This window comes from Chelonoidis abingdonii, chromosome 22, assembly GCF_003597395.2.
Source record: "Chelonoidis abingdonii isolate Lonesome George chromosome 22, CheloAbing_2.0, whole genome shotgun sequence".
NCBI classification, from domain to species: domain Eukaryota; kingdom Metazoa; phylum Chordata; order Testudines; family Testudinidae; genus Chelonoidis; species Chelonoidis abingdonii.
In genome coordinates this window covers 32,410,262-32,431,919 of record NC_133790.1, presented here as the reverse complement: position 1 = coordinate 32,431,919, position 21,658 = coordinate 32,410,262, and the positions used below count along the sequence as shown (strand labels likewise).

The window sequence follows — 21,658 nt, the reverse complement described above, 5'->3', positions numbered from 1 at the left end:
CTGTATTGTTTGTTAGTTGTTTGCAGCAAGGAGAGGCAGCTTAAACAGTTTCTGATGGGATTCAGAAATATTAAAGGTCATTCTCTGTTTGACTACATCAGTCAGAAAAGTGATGGTAAAAATGGCCCCATTGATGCAGCCTCTGGTCAGTTATACTCTTATGGACTTAGAGCAGGTAGACAGGGAGGAAAGCAAAGCTGGAGTTGTTTCCGCCTTTCACGTGAGCAGTGAAGCTTCTGGCTGAGTTCTCATTCTAGAATTTTTTTTCTCCTTATAAGAGAGGATGTGGAAAAAACCCAGTTTGATTTTCCTGTACGTTGAATTTACACCGCTGGCAGTTGGAAAAAAAAAATCACCTGTAAAATATTAGCAAATTAGAGATGAAAGGATTTGATGCAGAACACATACAGAATACAACTTGTCACTTTTCTGACCAGAACCATGCTTTAAAGCTGATCAGATTGTGGATCTACAGTACCTGGATCCCTTTAAACACACAACAGCATGGCAATTTAGGCCAGGAATTGGCAACCTTTGGCATGTGACCCATCAGGGTAATCTGGTGGTGGGCCGCGAGACATTTTGTTTACGTTGACCGTCTGCAGGCACAGCTGCCCACAGCTCCTAATGGTCGCGATTTGCCATTCCCAGCCAATGGGAGCTGCGGAAAGGGATGTGCTGGCCACCGATTCCCACAGCTCCCAGTGGCCAGGAATGGCAAACTGCAGCCAGTGGGAGCTGCAGGGGGCCGTGCCTGCAGACGGTCAACGTAAACAAAATGTCTCACGGGCTGCCAGTGGATTACCCTGCTGGGCCGCGTGCTGAAGGTTGCCAACCCCTGGTTTAGGCAGTAGCAGTTTGTTACACAGCCAGTTGTACCAAGGTATTACAGTAGAACCTCAGAGTTATGAACACCTTGTCATGATTGTTCTTTCCAAAGTTAGCAACTGAATATGGACTTACACAGCTTTGAAACTTTACTATGCAAAAGAAAAATGGTTCTTTTAACCACCTTAATTTAAATGAAACAAGCACAGAAAGTTTCCTTGTCTTGTTAAATCTTTTTTTTCTTAAACTTTCCCATAATTTTTTAGTTTACATTTAAGACAGTACTGTACTATGTTCTTTGTGTCACTGCTGCTGCCGGATTGCGTACTTCCGGTTCCAAATGTGGTGTCTGGTTGACCAGTCAGTTCATAACTCTGGTTTTCTTAGCACTGAGGTTCTACTGTAGTGTGGTATATGAATCTACTGGGTTTTGAGAAACCTATATACCTTTGGCTTCTTCCCAGCCTGTTATGCCTGTGTTTCTGCCTTTGGATTCTATGCTATTTGTTGGTATTGACCTCAAAGTTATTTTTGCAAAAGGCTTTTTAAAACATCTCATTAGTATGCTGTGGGCTTGGAGGTTCCTTTGGACTTTATCTTGGCAACAGACCTAACCTGTACTTAGGAAGGTAGTAGTGCAAGCAAGTTTTATAGAATACAAAATTGTGTTGAATTTTCACAGGTTGACTCCTACTGAGCTAACAGGCTGTATTTTCCAGTAACAACAGTAAGAACTGCATGATCACCTCAAGTATTGAAAGCCTAAAATACACAAAACTACTTTTTAGTAGGATATGAGCTACTAATAAGTGTCAGTTTCACAAATAATCTGCAAATAAGAGATTAATTCACATTAATTTACCTTCTACGAAATGCTACTCTAAAATACCAGCTCCTCTTTGCAAATCTAACCATTGTAACCCTTCGGTCACATTGTATTACAGCAGAAAAGCACAAATTGCAGAACTACTGAGGTAAAGATGTACAGTTCTGTAAAACAGAGCGCCACAGATGCTGGGCCAAGTGAAATCCTGGCTTCACCAAGGTCCATGTCAAAACACTTCAAAGGGGCCAGGATTTCACACACACACTGCAAGTTTTTCAACCCAATGACCATGAAAATGCAGATCCAAATGCAGCATCAGTAATATGGTGTAGGGATGCATAATGACATTTATATATTGGATACAAATACACATTACGCAAATCAAGAGCCCTTCTGAGAGCTCACCCTATGGCAGCATAGGAAACCCTGATTAAAGGCTCCACTCAATCTCACACGCCGAGGCAGCAGTGTGCACACCATAGTATTAATAGGAAGCCAGTGTAGAGTGGTATTAGGGTCTCACTGCTGACCTGTCACATTTTCTACAATACAGCTAGGCCACTGGGAAAATGGCAGCTTAATCAGAGGAGCCAGCAAAGCTCCTTGGAACAGCCAGAGCCCTGTCATCTATTCTCAGAGAGTTGAGCACAGGCCTGACTGCTTTGGGCTTTCCCCCATATATGTGACTTACGAGGGATGGATTCTTCAAACCTACCTGTTAGCTCAAGGAAAGCAGTAGCTGCAATCACACTCTGAGCGCACCTCTAACATCTTAATGAAAGTGGAAATATTTGGATGTCGGACAGAACAGATACAGCGGTGATAGGCATGTATAATTTCTACTTGATACAGATATGTAATTACAGGGTAGTGAGTACACTCGTTGGTATCCAAACCTTGCTGGAATGCCAGCATAGTGGAGCTAGCTCACGGTGTTTTTCATTTAATAAACTAACACTGCAAGTTTCCTTCAAACAATTTTGTCCTGAGTGCAGCTGAGCAGCGTTCTGTCAATGTTGGCTGGTGTGGTATAAGCTTCCCATGGCAGCCTCAGTGAGAATTGCAGTGGTTTGATCTCTTCCATTAGCATTTAAGCAGCTGTATTTCCCTGTGGGAGGCTCTCAATAACTTTTCCTTTCTTTTCAGGGGAAGCTGGAGCTGGCTTCCACCATTTCAGAACTGGAATCTTCTGTGCAGCTACTCCAGGATGCTCTCCACAGGCTTGGCCAGTTCACTCAAAGAGTTGGCTCAAAAGGGGCAGTTGAGATGGAGCTAGCAGCAAGAGACTTTGCCTACACTCTGGCAAGGATCTACACAGGTAATGGAGAGAACTGACAAACAATCCACTGTAGAGACTCCAAAATGACTCTGAATTAGTCCGAGGATGTACAGTTTCAGGGATCCTGGGGTAGGTTTCAGCGGAGGAGATTGGTTTTCAAATGTTGTTAAACAATGGCGGTGTAAGGAATGCTGGTCACTGCCTCCTTTTTGAGCAGGAGATTCAGGTATGAAGCAGCAAGATGCTGTGATGGAGTGAGGAATACCTGGCCCTTCCATTACATTTTGCTATTGGGATGGGAGTCTGGAAACATTTATATCTGATGTGTGCTTTTCGCAGGGGCTCTCTTACTCGAACACGCAGCCCAGCCTGATGCCTCCTCCACAGACACCTACGCAGCTCAGAGGTAAATAGAACCCCTTTCTCCAGCCACCTCTTCCAAGCAGATCCTCTAGGTGTATTCAGCAGGTGCCGCACCACCCTCATGTGATCCGAAATCTTTCTAGTAGTCAGTCACAGCTTCTGCTGTGACAGACCCAGATCTCAACATCTGCTGCTGCTGGAGACAAGTATCGGTTCTGCTGTATCAGTGAAATCTGGTATCAGTGAAATCTGATCAATCCCCTCCAAGGTCTTCACAGGGATTGCCTGTTCACAGCATGCCTTTCTAGAGCGTGTAACATCGCTAGGGTTAGGTTGCAACAAGTATTGTCCATACAATGGCTTAGGTTAAAAGTTATTTGCATTCCCTACTCAGGTGGTGCAAACAGGATCTCTGCCCCGTAGACTCAGAAGAAAAAGCTGGCTGTTATGATGACAAGGCAGCTTCCATGGATACCTACTTGGTTTATGAGGGAAACCCAGTTTTGAAAGGAAAGCTGTGACTTAACTGAAGCTAACTGAGAACATCCAGATCTCACTTTGGAAGAGAAATTGGATTACAATCCTGGCCAGTGCCTGGTGCATCCAGTACAAATTGCATTTGCTTATAGTGTGCTTAATATTTAGAGCTATGTAACAAATGTGCTGTGACCATCAGCGTATCACCGATTGTCTCTTTCAGGAGGTGTTGAAAAGAAACATGCTTAGAATGTTTTAGGCAAACACGTGGCAGTCAAATGCGGATAATGAATTTAATAAGAAAACTCTGAAGTGCTAATGAGTATTCTTTTCAGCACTGAGATAAGGAAATAGAACCAAAGCTACATCTGAAGCCTGGTCTAAAACACAGAAGTTACAGAAGTTTATAAAATTGGTTTTTAGCTTTGCAACGCCACTTCCCCTCCCCCTCTCTCTGAGCCAACACCCTACATCTGCAATGCTGCCTCTAGTACCTTTGTGTCAGTGGAGAGTTCCCCTCCACAAGGGCATTCTCCACTGGCCTCTTTAGCCACAAGAACCTGGTTTGAGCATCTGGCCAGATGAGGAAAGATGAGATCCTCTTTCCCAGGCAATACCAAAAAGGGACAGATATGGGTCAGCATGGTTATAAAGGACTGCTTGGTAGAGTTCCAGTTACCCTATGGATGGGTCTGAAAGAAATGGTTACATTTTATTAGTGAGGAAGTGTACACAAGGAATTGTTAAATAGAAACTTGATGCTATTGAGATATGAATGTCACAAGACAGCCTCATGCAGAGAAGTACTTTAGGGCAAGTCTACACTGCAAAATTGTCAACCTAAGTTATGCCAACGTACAGCCACTGCTGTAATTGAATCTGTTTTCATGTCCACATTTTGCTCCTTGTGTCAGCAGTGCACACCCTCACCTGGAGTGCTTGCACCAATTTAACTGCCAGTGTGGGACACGGTGGGACAGTTCCTGACAGGCAGTAACGGGTGATGTAAGCAACACAATGTCTACAATGACACTGCATCAACCTAACTACATCGACTTAAGCCCTGTGCCTCTCGTGGAAGTGGGGTTAAGTTGGTGTAATGGGCGAGTTACACTGTGTGAGCTACAGTGTAGTGTAGATGCTTATAGACTTAGGTTGCCGTATGCTTCCTCTGTCGTGTAAACCAGGCCCTACTGTATTAGAAGTTGAATTGTTAAGGTACAGTACTGAGCCATATGCTGTTTAAAAATCAGACTTTGTTGAGATCAAATACACAAGGTAGCTGATAAAATTACATCAGGTATGTAAGACCTAAGCAGTCTTTTTTATAATCCTTATCAAATCAGTGCAAACAACTTAAAATGTGAAACCATTTCTTTGAACAAGACAGTTGAGTGATTTGGCTATTCTGCAATAAAGGAATTGGGAAAAGGTTCAATACACATTGCATTTGTCTTTTTAAAGTACATCTTGTGCTCAACATTTAAATGAGATGGCAGGTCTCCTCACCATACCATGTAAGTAGAACTCCCTGTTGAATTGAACTTCAACTTATAAAGAGGGCAGATGTGGGGAAGGAATCATAAATACACTTCACCTATGATAGCCTTTTCCCCCACCCAAATGTTACAGTGACATGCAGTGTGCTCATTGCCTTGCCCAGCCAGTACTGTACTCTGAATAGTTAACTGTTGTTACTGAAGATGTGCTATTTCTTGGCTAATGACATCATAGAATATTAGGGTTGGAAGGGACCTCAAGAGGTATCTAGTTCAACCCCCTGCTCACAGCAGGACCAATCCCCAGACAGATTTTTGCCCCAGATCCCTAAATGGCCCCCTCAAGGATTGAACTCACAACCCTGGATTTAGTAGGCCAAGGCTCAAACCTCCATAGCCAGGAGGGCTTCATGCCTTCTGTGATAATCACTTGTTGCGGAGGCATTCAGAGCCTCAGAAGTGCTCCAACATTTTAATATAATATATGGAGATAGACCTAGCTCATAGAGCTTGGACCCTGAAAGGTCATTGAGTCCAGCCCCCTGCCTTCACTAACAGGACCACATACTGATTTTTGCCCCAGATCCCTAAGTGCCCCCCTCTAGGGCTGAACTCTGGGTTTAGCAGTCCAATGCTCAAACTACTGAGCTATCCCTCCTGTCAGTCTAGTTCAAGGAAGCTACTCTACAAAAGCTACTGTGGGATGAGACAAGTCACTTCAATATGAATCTTGCGCCAGGCTCCCAGAATGAGAAAGTTGCTTCCTACTGGTAAAGGAAAATAATCTTTGCCCTCCATAGAGCTCATTCATTTCCTTTTCATATGTGCCTTAATGGTACTACAGGAGATAAGGTTTCCAGTTTTAGGTTAAAAATCAATAAAACACCATCAAGGCAGACATGTCGGTATTGTTACTTTGGAAAGCAAGGGAGAGAGCTGTATTATTTTGTATGAATATATGTACTGCAGTTTATCTGCTTGATATCATTCTGTCTGACTACACAGTCAAATGAAAGGGGTTGTTATGAACAGCCAATAGAAAATTAAAGAAGGGTGGAGATACAGACATCTGGGGTAAACCTCTTCAAGGGAGTTAAGATAATACAGATTAGGTTATTAAATGGGAAGATCTTTTCTGGGCACCAGCAACTTCATACAGTTGTTTTGCCAAGGGCACAGCCTAGATCCCAGGAAGGACCATAAACATTTAAGAACCTTGGCCTAGAGAGGAAGGGGGATGGGGAGCTGTGAGACACAAAGAGAATGCTGCAGGGGCTGTCTGTCTCTCCCAGGCCAGGAGTAGGGGTGTCTGGGCTAAGAAAAAAAGGATAACTTTAGGTAAGACACAGACATTTAGGCCTTTTGTTATTTTACCCTTTTCTCTGCTTGCCATCTGCCTTTGGCTGACTAGATTTAATTTTTTTTATTAAAGTTATGTTTAAAATTAAATATACACAAGTTAAGAGGGAAGGTACTGTATATCTGGGGTCAGGCTTGAGTTATGAGGGACTACAGGTATCATTTACAAGGTTGAAGAGATACATACATATCACAACCAGCATAGACCCAGATTGGGGTGCAGGAGTTGTTAAAGTGTCAGTAAGTAAGGGGGCTTGGGTACACCACCCATGGAAAGTATAAAGAGTCCAAGTCAGTATTGGTGCAGCGAATAAGTACATGGGTGGGGTGTGTCCCTTGGTTCGTCAAGGAAGGAAGTGGGTTATTTCCCTCATCGGCGGTCTCGATTACTCAACCTGGTATTGACGGTGTCCCGTGATGTGTTCCGTATAGATGTGTCTCGACCACCTGATGGTGTTGGACACCATGAGCTGTCTCATGAGCCGGGCGTAGCGTTGATCAACTCCGCACGCTCTCAGTACCGGCTCGCTGTGGGGGTCCTACAATCAGGGCGTGTATCTGGCCCTCATAGCCCTGGGCTCTCAGGGTGTCGGCCAGTGGGGTGTACTTCAAAGCCTTCTGTGCTCGGGCCTCGTCGAAGGCCAGTGACCTGTTTTGAAGTGTTTTTCAGTCACTTTGATCAGCTGTTGTCACAGGCTCCTAGAGGAAAACGGCTTACACAGGCCAAACAAAAGGGAGTGTTGTACTCCAGTTGGTAGCCAGAGGGGCTGCAGCCCACACTCACTTGTGAGGCACATCTACACTGCAAGCAGGGGTGTGTGATTGTGGCACACAGAGACCATGCCTGAGCTAGCCATGTCTAGTTAGCTCGGGTACTAACAGCAGTGAAGTCATGGCAGCACAGGCTGTACAAGCCCATTCAGGATCCTGGGTACTCATGTGCTGAAGTCTGGGCTGTTGTAGCGTCACTGCTACTGCTACCCAGGTTAGCTAGATCCAGGCTAGCTCAAGTTTGCCTACATGTGCTGCAATCACACCTCTGACTTCTGTGTAGATCTGCCCAAAGAGTGGTAGGGCCATATGGTGCCATGCAGAGAGGGGTGAAAGCACTGAAACCCGTCACCAGAGAGGGGCACTTGAGAAGGCCTAAAAGGGGGCTAAAGCACAGCTCACCCTGTACAGGTGCCAGATCCAATATACAATGACTCACATTTAATTTCTAACATTAGGCGTTGTTTGCAGAGGTGATTAACAGACCAACAAGATCCCAATGTTTGCTAGGAGCCGATCTCCAGGAGTGCAGGGCTTTGGAGGCTATGACAATCCATATTAACTGGGTGCTTGGGCCATTTTTAATTTTGGGGGGGGGGGCGGCAGGGGAGGAGAGGGATTTTTAAAACAAAAAAAAAAGTTTAAGCCCTACATACACACTGAGTTGCAAAACACAAGGGACTGTACAACTGTCACTGTGTCACTGTGTATGTAAATGACAAATTTATTAATATCCAAATAGTCACTTGGAGGTGACAGCAGAATAAATGGTATTACACACAAGGAATCCCTAGGCTCTGATAATTTGTACTGCCGCTAACCCACTCTCGGGTCTGAGATTTGCATGTGTTAAAACACTTAATGTTCTTGAAGCAACTGATCAGATTTCAGATGCTATTTTAATAAAAATTCCACTTCAAATGTACAACCAAATGCATCATCTGCAACCACTGCAAGACAATTAATTTAGTATATAACTCTGGCAATTAGGTAAAAAACCATACTTCTTAAACAGTAAGATAAAACTCTAGCAGCATTTCAAAAAACTTTAAGACTAGAGGGTATGCTGACCTTAAAACCCCAAAAGCAACAATCTCTCAGCCCTAGAGCCTGTACTGTGAGCATAAAATGATGGATGGAGATCATTCTTCACCTGTCCCTACTCTTTGTACACTGTACAGTTAGCCAGACAAATGTTGAGGCTCTGGGTTATAACATCAGAGACAATCTAAATCTTGCTCTGGATCCTGAATGTGAACCAAACACACTCCAGAAACTGAATTTCATACAGCAGTGGTTGCAGCAGTTCCTGTACATCATCATCATCATCATGATCCTATTACGCCTCTGGCATTTAGAGCGGCGGCGAAGCTCCTCCACTCCTGTCTGTTTCTGGCAAGTCTTTCAATGGTTCCACAGCTGTGCCCCAGGTTTTTCAGCTCGACTTCCGCAGCTCTTCACCATGTTGTTTTCAGGCGCTCTCATTCTCACTTGGCTTCAGGTGTCCATCTTATTGCTACTCTGGTGATGGAATCAATTTCCATCCAAAGCACATGACCGATCCGTCTCCAATGCCTCCTGGTAATGATGGTGCTCAGATCCTCTTGGCTGCACAGTGTCAGTAGATCTTGGTTTGAGATTATTCTGGGCCAAAAGATATTGAGGATTTTTCTGAGGCAGTTTGTATGGAATGAAGACAGTTTGGACATGTCATACTTTCTCATTCCCCAGCATTCTGCACTATAAAGTAATGTTGAAAGTATGCAGCCCTGATAAATCTTGAGTTTGGTTTTGGTGTTGTATTTTGATGATTTCCAGACTGTATTTAAGCTCCTGAAGGTGTTTCTGGCTTTATTTTGTTCCAGATGTCCTGGCTTGTTCCACTGTCCTGGCTGATGGTAATGCCCAAGTATGTGAATGTTTCTACGTTAGTGAGAACATAATCCTCTATCTGTACTGGTGATGGTGAGGCAATATTAAAGGTCATGATATCTGTCATATTATGGTTGATTTTCAGTCCAATTTGCTGGCTGAATGCAGTGAGTCGAGGAGTTTTTTCTTGTATATGGTGTTGGGCATGTGACAGGAGAGCAATATCATCTGCGAAGTCCAGGTCTTCAAGGGACAAGAAGAGTGTCCATTTAATGCCTCTTGGCCTGTCTTCTGTTGTACGCTGCATTACCCAGTCGGTGGCAATGTTGCAGAGGATTGCAGACATGACAGACCCCTGATGTACTCCTGTTTTGACTTCAAAACTGAGCTCACTGTGATCAAGACTGAATGTAAAGTTGAAATAGAAGCTTTTGATGACGTTGATGATACGGAAAGGAATTCCATATGCCCGCAGAATGCGCCATAGGCTGGTCCTGTGAATGCTATCAAAAGCCTTCTCAAAATCTATGAAATTTATGTAAAGTTGCCGTTGCCATTCTAAGCAATGTTCTATTATGTTTCGTAGAGTGAAGATCTGGTCTGTGCATCCACGTCCTTTCCGAAAACCAGCTTGTTCTTTTCTGAGAACACTATCAACTGCCTCTGAGATATGCTGGACTATGATCTTACACAATACTTTGCTTGGCACAGATAAAAGTGTGACACCACGCCAGTTATCACAATCACTGGGAGTTTCTTTCTTTGGTATCTTCACTATAATCCCAATGGTCCACTCATCTGGCACTTTTTCACTTTCCCAGACTGATGTAAATAGAGGGGCCAGGATAGATGCTGCTAATTTAGGATTTACCTTGAACAATTCTGCATTCAAGTTTTCCTTGCCAGGAGCTTTCCCATTTGTTAAGGATTTGACGGCTTGAATGATCTCTTCCTTAGCTGGGGTGTCTGTGCTTATACCAAGACCTTCTTCTGACTCCTGGATGTTTGCTTCCCCTTTAGTTGGCTCCCTCTTCAGCAGTTCTTTGTCCAGTGCATTTCTTGTTCTCTTTTGGTTGTTAGTAGGTGTCCTTGTTCGTTCCCGATGAGAGTGTTTGTTGGTGTCTGCCACTGATAAGCCGTGTCATTTTGTGGATGGTTCCTTGTTCACCACGAGCAGCTGCATCCTCTGCTTGTGTTGCCAGAGTATCAATATAATGCCGTTTGTCACTCTCACAAGGCGTTTGCCCCCGCCCCCCGCCCCGTGTGCCTTGCTCTACTGCTCATGGTATCTGTCCTTTAGCTTCTGGGATTTTGTGTCAAACTTTTTTCTTCAGGGCTCATCTGGTTTCTATGGCGTTCCATGTGCTGGTGTAATCTACCCCTTCCTTCTCTTCTGCCTGTAGCCTAGACAGGCTTCACTGCTCTGTTTACAAATTACTGTTACTTTGTCCCACTTCTTCTTGATCTCCTCATCTGCATTCTCCTCATCATCATCAAGGTCTGCAAGTGCTTGACACTTGTTAACTGCAGAACAAAGTTTTCTGTATTTCAAGGGACTTTAGCTTGTCAATATCATAATATCTATGTCCCTTGTTTGGTGGACCCACACTTCTCAGTTTTAGCTTGATGGAGGCTGTCACAAGGTGGTGGTCACTGCCAACTCCTGCACCCCTTCTCGCTTTCACATCTGTCAGTGAGTGTCGGCATTTGACAATGATCATATAGTCAATCTGGTTCCTATCTCTGTCATTTGGAGAACACCACGTCAGCTTGTGAATTTCACTGTGTTGAAATAAGGTTCCGCGATGACTAGGTCATTCGTATTACAGAAATTAACAAGCCTTTCTGTTTTCATTCACAGTGGCACACCGATGCCTTCCCACTGCTGTTCTTTGTGTTGTCCTTACTGACCTTGGCCACCAACTCTAAATTAATTTTAGGGAAAAAACCAAACGTGCACAGAGTCACATCCACATCATTGTAACGTGGATTTGTCGGGTTTTTGGCAGACTCAATAACAAAAATAATGCTGCCTCCCCCTTCGGCCTCCCTCCCCCCATGCAGGGCTTAGTGGGTCCTGGGGCTTGCTGTGAAAAGTGATATTTGTGTATTTGTTAATATCACAGCACATTTAGTAGCTGCCTGGGAGGCCATGGAAAGTGATGTGATATTAACAAACATACAAGTATCACTTTTCACAGATAGCTGATAAGTCTGCTGTGAGAAGTGATACTTGCATGTTTGTTAATATCACTTTTCTCAGCAAGCCCCAGGACCCATTAAGCCCTGGATGGTGGGGGCCGAAGAGGTTAGGCAGCAGGGGCCAGATGCAATGCTAGGATGGGTGCGGGGCAGGGGGGCCCCAGGTCAATGGGGGTGGGGGGTGGATGCAGAGCTGCAGAGGCAGCAGGAGCCCAGGGCAATGGAGGGTGGAGTGAATGCGAGGCCAGGAAAGCAGCAGGGTCCTGGGAGAGGGGGATGGATACAAGGCCATGGGAGGCAGTGGGGGCTAGGGGCAATGGGGTGGATGATGAGCCCCACTGTTGCGTGGCCAGAGCCAGGGCCTGGGCAACGCCGGGGCAATCAGGAGGACCCGGGCCCTGTCCATCTTAATCTTTTCCAGGACACTGCTGATCAGTGGGAACAGGGGGAAGGCATAAACAAACTGGCCTGACCAGGATAGGAGGAAGGCATCAGAGATAGCACCCCATCCCAGCCCCCCTCCCTCCCCCAGAGTAGAACTGGGGTCATCGATAGGTCTGTCAAGTTGAGAACATGTCCACCCGGGGAGTTCCCCAATCCTGGAAAAGTCTGTGCAATACCTCTGGCAGATGAGACCAGTCGTGTTGAGAGAAGTCCCTGCTCAAGTGATCCGCCTATGAGTTCTGGGTGCCTGGTAGATGGTAGGCATGTAGGCAAATGTTGTAGGCTACACAGAAGTCTCACAGCTTGAGGGCTTTCAAGAAGAGGAGAGGGTCCTGCCTTGCCTGTTGACATAAAACACTGAGGCTATGTTGTCCCTGAAAACCTGACCACCCTGCCCCTCCAGGCGCGAGTGGAAGGCCATGCACGCCAGCCAGAGTTCCTGAGCTCCTTGACATTTATGTGGAGGTCCAGGTCCTGTGCAGACCACAGACCTTTGGTCTGAACATCTCCCACATGAGCTTCCCACCCCAGATCTGATGGGCTGGACACCAGTTCCATCGACGGGGGCCTGCCTCTGAAAGGAACCCCACTGAGCATGTTCCCCGGGAAGCAGGGCTGGCTCCAGGCACCAGTGCAGCAAACATGTTCCTGGGGTGGCAAGTCGTGGGGGGCGGAGTGTCGATTGCCATGAGAGTGGCAGTCAGGCCGCCTTCGGCAGCGGCATGTCTGCAAGAGGTCCGCCAGTCCCACGGCTTCGGCTTCAATTTGGCAGTGGGTATCCCTAAGGCATGGGACCAGTAGATCACCCGCAGAAATGCCACTGAATTGGCGTGACCAGCGGACTGCCCGAAGGCTTGCTGCCAAAGGCTGCCTGACTGCAGTGCTTGGGGCGGCAAAAAACATAGAGCCGCCCCGGCTGGGGAGGACCACAATTGTAAGGAGGTGATCATGGGCTTGGGCACAGTGAGGACCTTGTCCATCCTGTCCCTGGCCTGGTAGAACACCGAGGCCAACCAGAGCTGGACGGGCCTCACCCTGAATCTGGCATGGCGAACCACATATGTGCAAGCCGACATGTGACCCAATAGCTGGAGACACACTCTGGCTGATGTCACTGGAAACTTTGTGACTATGTTGATAAGCCCTTTCAAGGTCTCGAACCCGTCCGGTGGAAGGGAGGCTCTGGCTGACGTGGCGTCCAGGACTGCCCTGATAAACTCTATGCGCTGTACCGGGACTAATGTGGACTTGGTGTCGTTCACCAACAGGCCCAGAGTGGCACACGTGGACAGGAAGAGCACCACGTGATCCCACACCTGCGAACAAGAGCTGCCCTTGACCAGCCAGTCATCCAGATAGGGGAAGATCTGGACCCCCCCGATGCCTGAGGTAGGCTGCTACCATCGACATACACTTTGTAAATACCTTGGGGGCAATGGACAGGCCAAATGGGAGGACCATGAATTGGTAGTGCTCCTGCCCAACCATGAAACAGAGGAACTGTCTGTGCCCCTCGAATATATGGATGTGGAAATACGCGTCCTGCAGGTCGCGGGATCCAGGGAGGGGATGATGGAGGCCTGAGAGACCATGAGGAACTTGAGCTTCACCATGTGCTGGTTCAGGCCTCACAGGTCCAGGATGGGCCTGAGCCCCCCTTCGGCGGGAGTAGTACCCCTCGAGTTTGAACTCCACGGGCACCACTTCCACCGCTCCTAGACCAAGGAGCTTCCCCACCTCCTGCTCAAGCGGGGCCTCGTGAGAGGGGTCCCCCAGGAGGGACGGGGGTGGAGGGCGGTTGGGCGAGGTAAAGGTAAACTGGAGTGTACAGTCCCAGGAGATGGTGTTGAGGACCCATCAGTCCGAGGTCAGCCGTGACCACTCCAGGAGAAAAGCACACAACCAGTTGGAGAAGGGAAGCTTTATTGCAGGTGGATCCCTGATGTGAACTGGGAAGTCGCCCCTGGGCGTCCCATCAAAACTGCCATTTCCCTGCCTGCTCGCCCTTGGAGGACCCAGGCTAGGGGGCAGACTGGGATTGCCTCTGCAGACATTTTTATAGTCCCGTGACTTTTTATAAGGGGGGTTGTATTTAGAGTGGGTGGCCTGGGTGGGAATCTGCTATGGCTTAAATTTAGGTTTAGCCAGAGCCGGAACATAGAGGCCAAGAGTCCGGAGTCTTTCAGGCCATGCAGTTTTATGTTTGTCTATTCTGCAAACAGAACCTTGCCATCAAACAGGAGCTCCTGCAAGGAGTCTGCTCCTCACTGGACAGCCCAGACAGATGGAGCCACGATGCGGTCTATGGCCTCTGTAGTGTCCATGAAAAGGGCATCGTGGCTCCATCTGTCTGGGCTGTCCAGATTGAACTCATACCAGCCCAGAAGAGCCTGATGGCTCGGCATCCATAACTGGAAGCTCAAGGATGAATAATTTTTTCTCCCAAATGAATCCAGCCTCCTTGAGTCTTTATTTTTCAGAGTAGGGGCTGGTTGGCCCTGCCATTCCCTGTGGTTGACTGACTTGACTTGACTTGACTTGTACAGGTATTCATGTCCCTTGGCCAGCACAAAATACTTGTGTTCTACTCTCTTAGAGATGGGGGGCAATGAGGCTGGAGTTTGCCACAGGCATTTGAAATTTTTGCCGCCGCTTCGTGGAGGGGAAAGGCCACCCTGCTCAGTGCCGAGGCGGACAGGACATTAAAGAGGGAGTCCGAGGGTTCCTCCACCTCCTCTTCCTGAAGGCTGAGGTTTGATGCCACCCTTTTCAGTAGTTCCTGGTGGGCTTTAGAGTCCTCTTGCAGGATGGAGGGGCCATAATTGCCTCATCAGGGGAGGGTGAGGAGGCGGGAGCAGCACTTTGCATGTCCACTGGCACTGGAGGATCTACCACATAGTTGCTCTATGGTCACGACGCTAAAGAGGTACGTCCCACCGACTCTTTCCTCAGAGTCTGGGAGAGGGAGGCCGACAGCCGTTCCAAGGCTCTGGCCACAGAGCGAGCCCCCACTGGAGGCTGTGTCGGGGGCATGGTACCCACTGGTACCATTGTGCCGGCCATAAGGCCCGGTGCCACTGCACCTGCTGTGGCACCGAAAGAGCAGGCTGTTCGGCCTGGCTGGCCGGTCCCATTGATGGACGACTATGAAGGGAGGCCAGGCTGACCTGCGACCTGCTGCTGTCCCTGGGCCGGGAGGAGTAGCAGTGCCAGGAGCGGTGCTGACCACAAGACCGTGATCCTGACATGAAGGAATGGTACTGCTGGTAGCAGCTGCTATGTGGTCAGCTCTGTCGAGCAGATCCGCGATGGCAAGGGGCTGGCGATCAATGCCCAAGGTAGCGGGAGCGGTGCCATGGTGGGATCCTGGAGCAAGGCAACGAACGCAAACAGCATCAATGTTCGTGTTGCAACTGGCTACAATAGACCCTTGGAGACGAAGACCTTCGGCGTCATCTGCCTCGGTCCCGTTGGTGTCCACTCCTCAAGGCGGAGCAGTGCCTGGAGTCTCTGTCAGTCAGAACCCAGCCAGACAACTTGGTGGGGGTTAACAGTGACCTATGTGGACTATGCATGAGATGGCTGCTGAGTGGCAAATGGCATTGGGAACATTCCCTCAACTGTGACTGGTACCAAGCTGGGGGCAACTGCGGAGATCCCAGAGGCAACTTGCCTCTGGACCGCGGGGCCAACATTGGCGGTGCTCCTGGTACCGACATGGACATAACGTCCCGGGCTGCTTGCACAGCCTCTGGTGTGGAGGGCATTCGGACACTGGGGGAAGCCTGCTCCAAATGGGCAGGGCTACTCTGCTTGACCTGAGTCGGAGGCCTAGAGGCTGATGGGAACCGAGGACTACCCAACATAGGTCTAGCCTCTCCCCCCGTCTTGCTAAGGTGCTGTGGTGAAGGCCTCTTCTTAGCTTTCTTGGCGGGCCCAGGGGACAGGGAGCGGTGCCGACTGGTAGATGGCGCTGGAGGGTGTCCCTGTGCACCGACAGTGTGGTACTCAGTGCTGACTCGGAGCGGCGTGCCGGAAGTGGGGCCAATGCTAAGTCCATCAGGATGGCCTGGAGCCGAATGTCTCTCTCTCTTGGTCCGAGGCTTGAACGACTTGCAAATCTTACAGTGATTGCTGAGATGGGTTTCATCCAAACTGCGTAAACTGTCACTCACTGGCATTGGTCACCTACAAGTGTCGCACGACTTAAAACCCAAGGCACGGGTCATGCCCTGGCCCGGGTGCACTAATCAACGACTTAACTATAGGTACTGGCCCAGGTGCACTAATCAACTATTTAACTACAGGTACTACTGCACTGAAGGAGCAAGCGTTCTGGAGCAGAGCTGCAGCCAAGCTGGAGAGGGCAGTTCCAAAGCACCTTCACTGGCGGGAAGAAAGAACTGAGGGTGGGGGGAGCGCGCAACACCCCTTAATACTGCGCCATGGAAGCACCACTCTAGGTGTTGCTAGGGGCGCTCCCCCACAAGTACTGCTAGGGGAAAAACTTCCGGCACTGGTGCACATGGTGAGCATGCACACCTATTGTGGAATGCACTTGCACTCGAAGAAGCGCTGCCCAGCACCCGACCCATAACCCTGCCCCCCCCCCCACCTAAACTCTGCTGCTGCTGGGTTCGGGGGAGGGGAGAAATGGTGGCCTGCAATTTCCCCAGCAGTGGCCAGTGACTGGAGCAGGGGTTGCCTGAGCTGCCCCTGAGCCAGGTGCACTGGCTGCTTCAGAAGTCACGGAGGTCACAGAATCTATTACTTCTGTGACAAACTTGCACCCATAATAGTGCACAATATTATATGGGCTTTATTTTGTTCTTGAAGCCGTGAGATAGAGCCAATGGCTTTGATCACTGCTCTGTCCTGAATCGGCAGTATTATTTAATTTTCCAAGAAAAGGCAGTAAGAAAAGCTTATAAAACAACTGTGCACCAATCCTGTGTGATTAGAATAGGGCTGTCCCTAAAAAACCAAGAGATGCTCAGAGAATACGTCTATCTCCCAGAGTTCAATAAAATGATCCCTTCTCTGACTTAAAATATGGAAGACAAAAATAATAACAAAAGGAATATACGTTTGTGTGATGGAAAGTGACCAGGTACGTACGTAAGCCTAGGGTGCTGAAATGAACTAGCTGCCCTAATGGAGGAACATTACTCAGGCCCCTAAGTAGGTTAGGTTTGCAGAACTAGCAGATGTATTCTCATAGACTCATAAGTCAGAAGGGACCAATATGATCATCTAGTCTGACCTCCTGCACAAAGCAGGCCACAGAACCCTACCCATCCACTTCTATAACAAACCCCTAACCTATGTCTGAGTTATTGAAGTCTTCAAATTGTGATTTAAAGACCTCAAGCTGCAGAGAGTCCACCAGCAAGTGACCCATGCCCCACGCTGCAGAGGAAGGCGAAAAACCTCCAGGGCCTGTGCCAATTTGCCCTGGAGGAAAATTCCTTCCCGATCCCAAATATGGCGATCAGCTAAACCCTGAAAAAATGGGCAAGACTCACCAGCCAGCACTCAGGAAAGAACTCTCTGCAGTAACTCAGATCCCATCCCATTCAACATCCCATCACAGACCATTGAGCAGACTTACCTGCTGATAATCCAAGATCAATTGCCAAAATTAAACTATCCTATCATACCATCCCTTCCATAAACTTATCAAGCTTAGTCTTAAAGCCAGATATGTCTTTTGCCCCCACTACTCCCCTCGGAAGGCTGTTCCAGAACTTCAGCCCTCTAATGGTTAGAAACCTTCATCTAATTTCAAGTCTAAACTTCCTAATGTCCAGTCCATTTATCCTTGTGTCTACATTAGTACTAAGCTTAAATAATTCCTCTCCCTCCTAATGTTAATTCCCCTGATATATTTATATAGAGCAAGCATATCCCCCCGCAGCCTTCTTTTGGCCAGGCTAAACAAGCCAAGCTCTTTGAGTCTCCTTTCATAAGGCAGGTTTTCCATTCCATTTGGGAGAGATTAAGAGAGTTTTCAGCGTTAAACTTGAGTCCGTTTAGTTTGTTCCCAAAGAGCCAGAGCTGCACTATCAACATTGAGAATAAGGAAAAAGGTTGCAAGTAAGAACTGAGCTTTAACTTCCCCATCAACATTGTCAAATGGTAAATGTTACACCATGGCTGCTGCAGACGGTAGAAATGCACAGATCTCCTCTTTCCAAACCTCACTGAAACCGGATGTGAAGACTGTGGTGACCTAGTCCATTCTACACTGATGTGGTTGTCGAAATAAAATCATTGGCTGAAACTCTGAAATCTGATGGCCCATTCAGGGTAAGAGAAATCTGAGGTACCAGTAGTTTTAACTCTCTTAACACCCAATACTCCTGCCCAAGGGAAAACTGTATTGATTGTTATGGAGCAATACTTGATGCTCCATATGTTTTCATATCAGAAAAACTAAGTTTAATGTTTTTCTTCTAAATTTAAGAGCACCAGTGTGCTCCTTGCAAAGACTCTCAGTGGAAAAGAAAGCAAGAGGAAGTTTATGACAAGCTCCTTTATGAAAGGTTTCTTGGTGTTTCTGTTGAACCTCAAATATTTCACCTACGAAGGACAGCAAGAAAAATAAATTAGGAAGTGTATTAGCAAATGCTCCCATGCAAAACTCTAAACTTTATTCACCTTTATTTATATATTTAACAATTCTAAAGTATTTACTTCTTGCTTTGACAAAAATGAAAAATATAGGAGCACTTTACTCCTCCTTAGGAGAGAAGGGTTATATATACAGCTACGGAGAGAGATCGGTTCCCCCTTTACATACAAAGAAAAATAATATTAATAAAAAAGTGCTTCATTGATCATAAAAGACTAAGAGCTGCAAGCATTTATTCACACTATATATCACATACCCAAAAAACCCGTATCATAACCTCTTGGCACCTGTCATTAGGAACTGCAGAATCTGATTGATTCCTGACTCTGCATCACAGAACCACACACTGTTAGTGTGTCGAACTACACCATGTCCACTAACGTCAAGCTTCTAATCACTAGCCTCAAAGGAAAAGCCAGAGAGATAGGAGCTGGATATTACCCTGGTTTATGTTCCAGCCTTCTCAGCTATACCAGGAACTGTAACCACTGTAGCAGTTCTAGTCAGGATTTTTACTGCATTTTCCCAGGAATAATTCATTTTCGATAAAACTCGAATTGGAGACCCTAGATTTTTCTTTGCTTTTCCCCTGTTGATGATTTCCAAGTGTTTCAAAACATGTACCAGGGAGCAGCCCAAAGAGCACTGTCACCAGACATCCTGCCCTCTAAGCACATGGGCTCCTATGCTAAACCAGCATCTTGGAACATTCATTTTCATCTTGTAAATCTTCAGCTTACACTACAGCAGCGTATGCACCTTTCACAAGCAGTGTGAAAAGTTCAGACATCAAAAATAAAATACTTTGACATGTCTTTCCCCTAAGGTTCTACCAGCTATTTGGAGATGCTTCTCTCTTTATGAAATTCACTCTAGGAGGTGTCATTCTGATGTTCCACTGAAAGCAAGTACCCCTTCAGGCCAAGACCCATTATAAATCCTTGCACCTTTGTACTCAGAAACTTTTACACATTCCAAGGGAATTTGTTCTACTTGAGCATGTCAGAAGTAGAAGCTGTCACAGCTTAGCCTAGACAATATATTACACATTATAATGTGCTTTTCTTCCTTCTCCAAACTGCATTAAGCATACTGTATCAGAAGGAAAAGGATGTGTAAGAGTACCAAATGTTCTCATTAAGAAATAGATATTCAAAAGACTCACAATTTAATGAGGTGGTTTTAAAAGTTGCTTTCAAATTAGAGGAAAATATCCATGATTTGTTATGGTTCTTGATTAGATGCTTAATCAGGATTATCATGTCTAGAGTATACAGATCACAGAATGAAAAGGAGGAAATGTTCCACAGACATGACAAGCATCAGTGTACTTATTTTCACTGACTGGCAGCCTCAGGACAGTAAAATTTTACTCAGCAAGATATCACAGCCATTCTATAGTTGCTTTGAGATCTCTCATTAAAGTGTTAGTCTGATCATCAGTATGACATTCAGTCTATGTTTGAATGCACCACAGTGAGTGCCCGATCAATGAACCAGCTCTGCATTTTGGATAAACTATTCTAAAAAAAAGTGACAAGGGTAGTAGTTTAAAGGTCTCCTAATTTCCCCGACACCGTTTTCTTTATGATGAGTTACATTTACAGAACCTTACATAGAAGCACCAGTGAAAAACCAGTCCTGAACAGGAAGCCATTCAATGCCCTTCCCTTTCACTTCCCTTAAACAAGCACACACTTTTGTTAACCAAAGATGTCCAGGTGTTTCCACTCAAAGCCACAGCCAGCTTGGCTAATGGCAATAAAAGATGTGGATTACATATGTAAATACAGAGCTGCTGGGTATGGTAATCTGTGATTGATTCCCCTTTCACGCAGTGAGGCTAACTAAACCCACTCTAAGAACAGAGGAGAGTCCTCTCTTGGGAAAGAGATTCCCATTTTTTCTAGCAGCAAGTTTCCCAAACAGCAGTTTCTTGTTTGGAAGTAACAGGAGTGACTGAAAGCACTAGCACTGACACTACAGGTATTCACACTCCACACGCTGTTTCTGGACTGATTCCCCTCCTCTCCTTTCCTCCATAAAACTGATAATTCTGTCTGCAGCACAGTTCAATGGTGGCGCAGCTAGAAGCATGAGAGAGACCTGGTCCTGGGCCCAGCCCCTTTCCCACTTCTCCAGTCTTCCAGAAAAACCAAAAAAACCCATACATACATACATACATACATATCACACACACACACACCCCACACACCCCAACAGGATAAAAAGGAAAGGAGGGAATAGCTGGAAAAGAAGAATTCCACAATCCAGTGGTACATCCTAGAATTCTGTCCCTCTGAGCAGTGATCCATGCCCAAACTCCAAAGTGCACGGCTTCTTCAGTCGTACCAGCCTCTGTCCACCAAGCGTGTCTGTTTAGGAGAAGAGTCAGCACGGTCTTTTTCACCCTTCCTTCTAGGCTGGAGCTTCAATTTGAAGAGGCAGCGATGGGTTTATCCAGTTCAAGGTCAAGGCTGGAACTACTGGGATGCAAGCTGCTGTAGCAAGATTTGCAGACTCTGCTGGGTTCAAAGAGCTGTTGACTGGGAACGGGCACCTTCTGATTACAGCAACTGGAGCAAAACACATTCCCACAATTCCTTGGATCAAGAACAGAAAGAGAGGAGAGAAATGGAAGAAAAAACAATTAGAAGCCATTTGATTTAGCGAGACAAGGTTTAGTATCACAGTATGCCTTTGCAGGTGAACTAGGTGCTAGTGAAAGGGGCCAGACTGCAGTTATTCTCTAGACAACAGAGCAGAGGCAGAGACAAGTCAAGCTTCTCTTTCTAACACACCTCTGTGTTTCACCACTGATGGGACCACCTCTAAAGGAGATAAGAGATTGAGTCTCCCATTTGTGATTCAATCACTGGCCTCTACTAAGTCTTAGGTGCTTTTGAAATTTTACCCCAAGTGACGTAGGCAGCTATGTCCCATTTTCAGTGGGACTCAGGCAGCTAAGGCTACAGTTGCACTAGAGAGTCTACAGTGGCAGAGCTGCACTGATGCAGCTTGCACCGCTGTAAGCTCCCTAATGTAACCCACCAACAGCGCTGTCTACACCGGTGCTTAGGTCGGTGTAACTTGCCTGGGGGTGG

The 21,658-nt window shown here is 46.7% G+C and overlaps 2 protein-coding genes across 8 annotated transcripts in view; one reads left to right on the top strand and one right to left on the bottom strand.

The window, feature by feature from the left end:
- LOC116821247 (acyl-CoA dehydrogenase family member 11-like) overlaps positions 1 to 5,211 on the top strand; it is a 31,280-nt gene extending 26,069 nt beyond the window's left edge. For all 4 annotated transcript variants that reach the window (XM_032774290.2, XM_032774288.2, XM_032774287.2 and 1 more), the window contains 3 exons: positions 2,801 to 2,972; positions 3,273 to 3,339; positions 3,691 to 5,211. In XM_032774290.2, coding sequence (XP_032630181.1) covers positions 2,801 to 2,972; positions 3,273 to 3,339; positions 3,691 to 3,817 — 366 coding nt within the window. In that variant the 3' untranslated portion in view covers positions 3,818 to 5,211. The remainder of the gene's footprint in view (positions 1 to 2,800; positions 2,973 to 3,272; positions 3,340 to 3,690) is intronic.
- Positions 5,212 to 18,551: 13,340 nt separating this feature from the next.
- The window catches only part of MTMR3 (myotubularin related protein 3), a 157,731-nt gene continuing 154,624 nt past the window's right edge, over positions 18,552 to 21,658 (bottom strand). For all 4 annotated transcript variants that reach the window (XM_075059915.1, XM_075059916.1, XM_075059917.1 and 1 more), the window contains one exon: positions 18,552 to 21,157. In XM_075059915.1, the coding sequence (XP_074916016.1) occupies positions 20,986 to 21,157 (172 nt within the window). In that variant the 3' untranslated portion in view covers positions 18,552 to 20,985. The remainder of the gene's footprint in view (positions 21,158 to 21,658) is intronic.